Below are 9,760 nucleotides of genomic sequence, written 5' to 3'. Positions count from 1 at the left end.
AGTGAGCACTCTATCACTGGGCATGCAAGCAGCATCTGACCTTACTGATGAACTAATTAGCAAATGGTATATGCTGTACAAGGGAAGATGGATAGAGACCCCACTGGTCTGGCAGTTGCAGACCCCCAGTATCTCTGAGGGGACTGGCAGAAGCTTCCAGGAGCTGGGGGCTAGAGGAGGACAAAGGGCAGTTCTGTCGGCCAGAAAGGCCTGGCATTCACACAGAAGCTTGGACACTAGCCCAGTGGACGTGGGTCTCTGAGTTGAAGATTGGGCCAGGCCCATGGGATTCCAATGGCACTTGCAGAGAAGGCTCCCAGTTCTAAATAGGAAGCAGAGATACACAGGGAGCCCGGGGACCAGCTTCTGCCCCTTCCTCAGCTTCTTACAAGTTATAAGAATTTGGGGCCTGTAAGGCCTTGATTCCTGACATCAAATGGGCAACGCCATGTGCCCTCCTGCAGGATAGGTGCACTTGCTGTTAGGTAGTGTGCTGTGGACCTTTGTCAGCGCATGGACGCAGGCGGGAGGATGGTGCCCTGCCTGTTTACAGCAGAAACTTTCAGGCCTCAGAATGGTTAAGGTCTGCCCAGGATCCCGGAGCTGGTGGGTAGGAGGGCTGGCTCTGACTCTACACTGTCTGGCTCTGAAGCCTGGACATACAATGACACTGCTGCCTACCTCATGGAGTTATTGTGAAGATGAATGTGACAAAACAGGAGAAGGGCTCTAGAAACTGTGAAGTGCTGTTTAAATGGGAAAGTTCTGTCCTCGCCCCCCAGAGGCCTGCTGGCCCAACTTGGAGCCTAGTCTCCTCAGAGAGAAGGATCGGCCTACCTGGCTCGCCGGCAGCTCCTCATCACTGCTCTCTGAGGACGCCTCGGCGTTCTTTTCCTGGGATGCTGGGCCCAGGATCTTGATTTTGACGGTTTTGGAGGTACCCTCTTTCTAAGGAGACAAGCACATGGGAGGGAGAGGGGGCGTTAGCTGAGGGAGAGCACAACTGAAGGACTGGGAAACCACAGCCAGTGAGCAATGACCCTCATGCACGCTCTCCAGGGAAGGCAGCGTGGCCCCTTCCTGCATGTGCATGGGGGGTATGGCTGCTGGCCCTGTATGCCCCACAGCCACTGGAAACATAGGCTTCTACTCTGCTCATCCTCCTGCCATAGCTGACTCTGAACTTGAAAGGGATGTATGGGTCAGATGCCGCCAAAACCCGAGGAATAAAGTTCTGTTGGCCAGGCATCTGAACGAGAGGTGACAGCAGCCTGAAACAAGGTTGTAGGGGTACGCCAGTGGCCCCAGCATGGCTCACATCGGGGCTGTAACACCTCAGCAGGCTAAGTGTTCTAATGGCTGCTATCCCCTCCTGCCAGGCCAGGCATAAATGAGCGGGGCCAGAGGAGGAGTGGGAGAGCAGTGAGGAGCAGGCACTGGTGGCGACCAGCTCAGAGTAGCCCAGGGCAGGGCAGAGGGCAGCCCTATGCCTCCCCACTGGAGTGAAGGCCCCATCTTTTGCTATTCAGCTCAGCCAGCAAACTGAGGCCAAGGCTGCTGGAGCCTCCAATTTCTCAAGAGAAGCTAGACGATCCTGATCTATAGATGTCACTTCCCAAATTTTGAAGTGGGTCAACTAAAATGCATACTGCAACCGCCATGCCCATGTCTTCCTTGCTAACGGAACCACGTCTCTGTTCTGGTGGCCCTCACTCTAGGTTTTAGGAAAGGTGGCCCCTTCTGCCAACCAATCATAGGAACTGCACCCTTATCAGTGGGTGGTTTTGGTGGAGACTGTCCCTTAGATCTGGACAAGGAGACAGGTGAGGTGAAGTCAGCTGAGGGATTTCCTAGCTCTTTATGAGAGATGCTGCAGCCCTCCTGTGACAATGAAGATAGTGGAGCATAGGGATGGAAGAAATCTGGGTCATCAAGAATGCTGAGCTGAAGGAACCTCTTGTACAGCAGCCTTACCCTGCGACTTGGTGTGCTGTTAGACAACCAAACCCTTTACTACCAAAGCTCTTATGAATTAGGTTTTCTCCTGCTGATCAGGACATCCCAAGGGATATGGCAACTCATTCAAAACTTAAAATCATCTCTTCTGGCCTCTCAGAAACCTGTTCTCCAGCTCCATCAGACAGAGCGCTACCAGAACATTCTCCAATAATCCAGTCACCTTGTCTTGCCCTCTAGACTATAAACTCCTTGGGGGCAGGGCCAACATCTTTCATTCCTTTATCTCTATCAGCAAGATGGTGCTCAAGGTTGGCCTGATGCACTAATGCCGAGGTTAGTGCTAGGAGCGTTTAATAGGCTTCTCCGTGCTTGTTTTACTCACGAAGAAAACAGATCTAAGAGGGGATGGAGCGTGGCCTAGCACAGGGATTTCCAGCCTCCCGAGGAATGGAAAGTCTAGCCACACAGAGGGTAAATTTCTGCAAGGTCACAATGGCTGGAGCTGACAGGGACAATCTCTCTAGATGGAGTAAGGGCTCTTTAGTTTGCCACCACTCCCTACGTTCCCTCCTGATGCCAGGGCTCAATGTCAGTTGCCCTATCACCTCTGGCAGCCCTAAGCTGATCGTCTCTGTCACATGCCTGAGCCCTGTGAGCTCCGGAGGTCGTTACCCTGAACCTCTGTAGGACACAGCAGCCCTGCTGCCTTCTGCAGGTGACAGGGAAACCACCAGATGAAAGCTGGTTCTTTGTTCCTTCTCTCTCCCCACCCCGACTTCACACTAAGCTACACAAGCTCTCCCTGGAAAGATGTACATTCCTACGTGAGGCCCCAGACCCAGGAGTGGGATATGACTTCTTCCAGATCCCTAGGGCCTTGTGGCACCTACACTACCATCCAAGCAACCCTCCTCATGAGTCTGACATATTCTTGGCTTCATGTGCCTTGGTGGGAGTTTCTGGCTTAGCCTTCCATGGGACTGGTGTGTCCACTCAAGCTGTGGAGGCCTTGGTAGATATGGGAGTGCAGAGGACACTTCCACTGGGGAGGCCTTAGTTGGGGGGTATTTATAGCAGGTTTCACCTAAGGAGATGTAGAAAGCATCCTGGAGTCAGAACCTTAATCTGGTCATCCTCCCCTACCTGGCCCTGAGCCCAAGTTTCTCAGGTGAGCCCACCTGAGAAAGAGGTGGCCTGATCTTGTAGTTGCTTCCTCATTAGGCCTTACCTGGGCTGGAGTCACAGCTCCTGGCGCCTCTTTCTCATTGTCTGACTCCTCCTCGCTGCTGCTCTCTGAGTCCTCCTGCTTCCTAGCCTGTGTGGCTGTGGGTCCTATCTTCCCAGAGGCCGCTGGGGCAATCCCTTTCCTGGGGGACCCCATGGTGGGGACTAAGGCTGTTCTGATCTTCATGGTCTTCCCTGAGGGCTTTACCTGATATGACAGAAACAGAATCAGGAAAAGGAATGCAGAGGGACAGAAGAGCTGGATGGGGCATACATAGCCATGCTGTGGGCAGCTCCTGGCAAGGAGGGGAAGCCAGAGCTGCCACCTGCCCTCCCAGGGCCTCACCTGAACAGGCGCCTCCCCCTCGCTGTCTGATTCCTCTTCACTGCTATCTGAGTCTTCCTTGACTGGCTTTGGCTGGGCCTGGGCTGCTCCGGCCACTGCCTTCCCCATAGCTGGCATGGACACCTGTCCCTTCACTGAGACGGCATTGGTCTGGGAATTTCTCGCTGGTGGCTTTACCTGAATCAAGAGGAGGTAACAGTATTGGGGAAGGAAATAGACAGCATAGCTGTTTTTAGATTAAACCCTACCTGTGGTGTGACGGTAAAGAGATCACTCTCGCCTGTGGCGGGCCCTTGTCCAGGCTGGGGCTACTGCTTTGTCCTCTTCTCTACCACACCCCCAGCATCTCCTGTTCTAATCCACTTGCTTTGGCCAGGGACCCCCGTTTGGCTTGAGCAGCTGCACTGACCACTTTCCCGGGAGCTGATGCTGCCCCTTTGGCTGAAGCCACTCTGGAAGAAGCTGGGTTGGCTTTGATCTGAGGGGTTTTTGCTGAGGTCTTCACCTAGAAGGAGAAAGAGAATTATGGAATGGAGAAAGTGAGATGCAGTACAGCAGTCAGCCAAGAACGCTGATTTTGGAGTCAATGTCTGAGTCTGGATTCTGGTGCCTCCATGTAACAGCTATGAGAACCTGGGCAAACCATTTGACTTCACTGGGCCTCCGTTTCCTCTTTTGTGAAGTAGGGATAATAATAAAGCCCACCCATGAGGTTATTGTGAGGATTAAATGAGAGATTCACAGTGTTTAACATAGTTTCTAGTACATAATAAGCACTCGAAATTCACTATTGCGACCACTTTTCTCAATGTTAGCTAAGCACAAGACTACCCAGAACACAGGTGTTTTCTAGGCTCCCTTTCAGCTAGGTGGCCATAATTAAGCTCTAGCTAATAGAATGTAAGTCGAGTATACATTCGACTTTCTCACACATGTAAAAAACATGTGTCTTCTTCCTCCTGGCTGGCTGGAATGCTTAGGTAATAGCTGGAGCTTAAGCAGCCATCTTAGTCTATGAGGTGGGAGCCAAGTACTGAGGGTGGCAGAACAAGATAGAGAACCATTGTTGAGTGTTTCTTCAGCTTAACGAAATCTTAACTGATATCCAGGGAATCCCCAAAATGCCCGTCAGGGTCCCCAGCAAATACAGGCCTAGAGAGATGAGAGCAATTAAGAGTCAAATCCTTGACAGGAGTATGAAAGCAAGTCCTGCTAATGTGAAATAGTGCATCTCAAGGCCCTTGCCTCAGCCAGGGCCAAACTGTCATTTGATCAGTGCCAGAAGAAATCCTCCACACCCCGGATTCCCTCACCCACATGAGAACAAATGAAATTAAGAATTATGACTTAAGTCATCCAGAGGGGATATCTTTTACATAGACAAAAGACACTAAGGCTAACCTGTCTCAACTAGTCTCATATCTGACCTAACAAGTCTCAACAAATTTAAAAGGACTGAAATCATGCAAAATATGTCTCCTGCAGAAAGAAATCTGCCAAATCCGATATTCGATAATTAACCCATAGTTCAAAAAATACAAATAAAAACATTTCAAATTTCATGGAATGAAGCTAATGCACTCCTCAGAGGAAAATTTATAGCTTTATACATTTATGTTAGAAAAAAGCTAAAATCAAAAATTTTAATTCCACCTTAGGAAGAAAAAGAAGAGCAAATCAAACTCAAAGGAAGGAATAATAAATATCAGAGTGGAAATTAATGAAACAAGAAAGAGGAAAATGATAGAGAAAACTCAATGAAACCAAAAGTTGTTTCCTTGGAAAGAACAGAATTGGTAAGTCTTTAGCTAGACTGACCAAAAAATAGGACAAGACACAGTTACCAAAAATCAGGAAAGAAAGAAGGACTTCACTATAGACTCTACAGAAATTAGAAAGATTATAAGGGAATATAATGAATAAATTTATGCCAACAAAGTCTACAACTGAAAGAAATTTCTAGAAAGGCACAAATTATTAGCTGTGCACAAAATTATTAAAAGGCACAATTAATAAACTGGTTCAAGAAGAAAAAAATCTGAATAGACCAATATTATTTAAAGAAACTGATTTAATAACTAAAAATGCCGCCTTCCCCTCAAAAGCCAGGCCTACATGGCTTCATTAGAGAATTCTATTAAGAAATAATGGCAATCCAACACAAACTCTTTCAGAAAACAGAGGACAGAATGCTACCCAACTCATTCTATGAGGCCAGTATCACCCTGATACTAAAGCCAGGCAAAGCCATCATAAGAAAATAACAGATCAATATCCTTTATGAACACAGACAGATAAAAAAATCCTTAACAAATGATCAGCAAACCAAATTCAGCAATAAAATGGAATATATACCATGACCAAGTGAGATTTACCCCCAAAATAAAAGGTTGATTTAATACCTGAGTATCAATTAATGAAATATATGAATAGAACAACAAAACAAGGTTACTTCAATAGAGCAAAAGCATTTAACAAAAATCTAACTCCAACTGATGATAAGAACTCTCAACAAACTAGGAAAAGAAAGACATTTTCTCAACCTGATAAAAGGCATCTACAAAAACAAAGATAACATCATACTTAACAGTGAAAAGCTAAATGTTTTACCCCTAAGATTAAAAACAAAGTAAGGACATCTGCTCTCACCACTACTATTCAACATTGTATTGGAGGTTCTAGTCAGTGTAATAAGGCAAGAAAAAGAAATAAAAGACATCTAGATCAGAAAGAAAAAAGTAAAACTGTCTTTATCTGCAGACAACATGGATGTCTACATTATCTACAAAAGCCACTAGAACTTATAAAGTGTAACAATATCACAGGATAGAAGATCAACATACAGTACAAGGTTAGGCCCAGAAGGCACCCTACCAGTTATTCAGCCATTCTCACACAAGGGCCATCTTCCTATGGCATTTAAATCCTGAATCATCTCCTTCCTGAGTCTCTGGCATATTTGGTTTTCTAGAACCAATCCTCTTGTCTTTGCTTTTTTGTTTTGAATCTTGACTCCCAAATGGTTTACACTGAGCTGGCTGGGTGTCTCTGAGCAGATCAGAGATGTTATCAAACTCATTTCTGGCCCCAGCAAAGCAGGGCAGTGATACCCAGTTAGCATGCACAGTATTTTGAGGGTGAGATCATACAAGTATTATCTCATTTAATCCTCATCATAATCACACAACAGAGGCATAATTACTATTCTCATCCTTCAGATAAATACAAAGAAAAGGAGGTGGTCAACAAGACAACTATCAGCCCTACTTGTTTTAGCAGAGGCTCTTCAGACCTCTTGAAGTGAGAAAAGCCATCGTATTCTGACAGGGCATCAGGCTATAAGGCTAAACCCCTAGAGAGGGAGTAGCTGTTCTATTTTTCACCAAGAGAAAGTAAGGCCCCAAAGCATAACCATTCTTGTGGATGGAAAAGTTCTGGCTAAGGTGTAGCAGAAGGAAGTGGGAAAGGCAAAAGGATTTTGGGGCAGGCACTTGGGGACACTGGCCTAGCTCTGACCCTCACTGGTGGCTGAGCTGAAGCAAGGTACCGAACTCCTCTTAATTTTCATTTTCTCTTCCAGAAACATCGCGAATGAACACTCATGTCACGGTACAGGTGGAGGCACGGATGGGAAGATGAATATTTAAGTGATCAACACCCTGAAACTTTTAAGGCACTGTTCTGGAATGTGCCTGTGGCTTGGAAAAAAGGGAAGGAGCCTGGTAGGTTGGGACTCTGGGAAGGCCCATGCCGTTTTAAACCTCAACAGAGGAATCATAGGATCTTGGGTCCCATAAGGTAATAGTGAGAGGGGGACCAAAAAAATCCATAGAAATGTGTGCTCTGGTATAGGGAAAATAGAAATGACTAATTTCTGAGTAGTTATTGAAAAAAAGCAACAATTAAAAATAATAAATGGTGGGTGGGTGAGTGCAGGAAATGAGCTATCCTCACTTTTCCCCGTTCTTCCAAGCTTGATTCTGTTGTGCAGCTTGCCTTCAGGGAGATGAGGGCCTGCTGTGTGCAGACTCCTTGCTGGGTGTGGAAGGAGAGATCCTGTTAAATCCTCAGTCCTATGAGGAGGGTTGATTTTTCAATTTACAGAAGAGTAAACAGGCCTCCATGGATTACATCATTTTTTAGGGACTTAATTCAAGGCAGTCTGGCTCCAAACTCCCTGCCATTCACCCATCTCATACCACGCTATCTCCCCAGTGATCCCACCAGGATGTCCTGCTTGGGGCAACCCACCTAAGCCAAGCACTCTTCCTCCCTCTGGACTTTGCAAAGAATACAGTTTAGATGTCACTTCCTCCAAGAGGTCTTCCTTCCTGAAAACTCCTAGACACTGCCATGCTCTGCTAACCCAAGTATACACCCTCTACCTTGGCCCTATCACATAATGCTAGAATAATCTGTGTACATGTCCATGCCCCCCATCCCCACCCCTCCTTCTAGGCCGAGAACTTCCTGAGAGCTAGGGCCAAGGAACTGTAGGCAGGAGAGCACCTGGCAGACAGGGTACTCAACAGAACCTATGGAAGCATAAGGAGTCTCAGTGGGAGCTCACAAGGCCGTGGAGAAGCCCTAGAGCTCTGATGGGCAGGAGACAGAGAGAAAAGGGGGGATGAAGCTGAGCTGAGGCTGCCCCTGAGACTTTTGTACACCTGGGGACAACAGCAGTCCCGGCAAGCCCACCTTCAGCCGTGTCTCAGGCACTGAAGTAGGTGGGATGGGCTGGCTTCTCCTAGGCCTCACCTGTGCTGGAGCAGCCTCCTGGCCATCTGATTCTTCCTCACTGCTCTCTGAGTCTTCGTGCGTCTCAACTTTGACCTGGGCCACAGAAGGTGCTGCCTTCCCAGGGAGTACCGGGGTGGTCCCTTGCCCTGAAGGCCCCCTGGTGGGCACTGAGGCAGCTTTCGCTGGGAGGCTTTTCCTCACAGACTTCACCTAGAATGACACGGAAGAGAGGAATGTGACAGGAGCCCAAAGGACCATACGAGGGCTGGCTCTGAGTCAGCCAAGCACACCTGGCCTCACCTGTCCCCCTGCTGTGGCAGGAGCTGTCTCCTCCTCACTCTCTGACTCCTCGCTGCTTGACGAGTCTTCCTCTGGCCTCTGGGTGCTCCTGGCCACAGCTGGGGATGACGTGCAGGCTGGCGAATTTGCTGTTCCTGCTTTCCAGGGGGCTGGTGTGCCCACTCGCACTGGGGGGACCTTGGCAGATGCGGGGGTGATAGGGATGCCCTTCCTTGGGGAGGCCTTGGCCTGAGGAGTTTTCACAGCCAGTTTTGCCTGAGGGGACACAGAAGTGAGAAGCTGGAGAAGGGCCTGGATTCAGAACCCCCATCTCTTCTGGAGTGAACCCCCACTGCTGTCCTTCCCCATAGCTCCCTGTGGTGGAGTTGACCAGTGGGGGCAGCTAAGGTCAGGCTACCCCTCCTGAGGCCTTATCAGGGACCTCACCTGGGCTGGAGTCATGGCTGCTGATGCCTCCCCCTCACTGTCTGACTCCTCCTCGCTGCTCTCCGAGTCTTCCTTGGACCTTTCGATCTTGACCTGGGTGGCTGCAGGACCTGTCTTCTGAGGGGTGTCCTTGGTGGGACCTGAGGCAGGTCTGATCTGGAGAACTTTCCCCGAGGATTTTGCCTGGAATGACACACAGGATCAGGGAGAGAGCCCAAAGCATGGCTATGTGCAGTGACACAAGAAACTGAGGGGCCAGTCATAAGGTATACATAGAGAGAGGGCTCCTAGCACTGTGAGGGAGACAAGAGCCTTATAGGCAGGTAGCCTCACCCGGGCCACAGCCAAAGCTGCTGGCACTGCCCCCTTGCTGCTGCTCTCTGAGTTCTCCTGCTTCCCAGCCTGGGCCAAGGTGGCTGCAGACCCTGCCTTCCCAGGGGATGCTGGGACAGTGCCCTTCCCGGAGGGCTCCATGGCCATAGCTGAGGCGGCTCTGACCTGGGAGTTTTTCCCCAAGGGCTTCGCCTGGGCGTGACAAATAACAGCATCAGGGCAAGGGCCTACAGGTGGAATGTGTGTGAGGTAAGACAGGAGGTGAGGAGGGCATGGGGGGGTGGTCTCTAGGTAAGGGGGGTAGGATAAGCCCATGGGCAGCTCTGCAGCCAGGATAGAGACCATTCAGTGTCCTCCAGCCTCACCTGAGCCGGGTTTGTGGTAACAGGCACTGCTGCTGGCGCTGCCCCCTCACTGTCCGACTCCTCGCTG

General features: G+C 49.2%; 1 protein-coding gene across 24 annotated transcripts in view; it reads right to left on the bottom strand.

The window, feature by feature from the left end:
- TCOF1 (treacle ribosome biogenesis factor 1) overlaps positions 1-9,760 on the bottom strand; it is a 42,793-nt gene that overhangs the window by 14,151 nt on the left and 18,882 nt on the right. For 22 of the 24 annotated variants that reach the window (XR_002783075.1, XM_023537325.1, XM_023537336.1 and 19 more), the window contains 7 exons: positions 8,996-9,178; positions 8,570-8,824; positions 8,288-8,479; positions 3,939-4,034; positions 3,530-3,706; positions 3,188-3,391; positions 838-948 (listed from right to left, as the gene is read on the bottom strand). Coding sequence is in view for 23 of the 24 variants with exons in the window: in XM_023537325.1 (XP_023393093.1) it covers positions 838-948; positions 3,188-3,391; positions 3,530-3,706; positions 3,939-4,034; positions 8,288-8,479; positions 8,570-8,824; positions 8,996-9,178 (1,218 nt within the window). In the remaining variant the exon portion in view is untranslated. Of the gene's footprint in view, positions 1-837; positions 949-3,187; positions 3,392-3,529; positions 3,707-3,938; positions 4,035-8,287; positions 8,480-8,569; positions 8,825-8,995; positions 9,179-9,693 lie in introns of all 24 variants that reach the window. The other 2 variants (XM_023537340.1, XM_023537341.1) reach the window with 1 other exon arrangement.

Source organism: Pteropus vampyrus, unplaced genomic scaffold (assembly GCF_000151845.1).
Source record: "Pteropus vampyrus isolate Shadow unplaced genomic scaffold, Pvam_2.0 Scaffold185, whole genome shotgun sequence".
NCBI lineage: Eukaryota > Metazoa > Chordata > Mammalia > Chiroptera > Pteropodidae > Pteropus > Pteropus vampyrus.
Note: the sequence above shows the minus strand (reverse complement) of the source record. Positions and strands in the feature narration are given on the sequence as shown.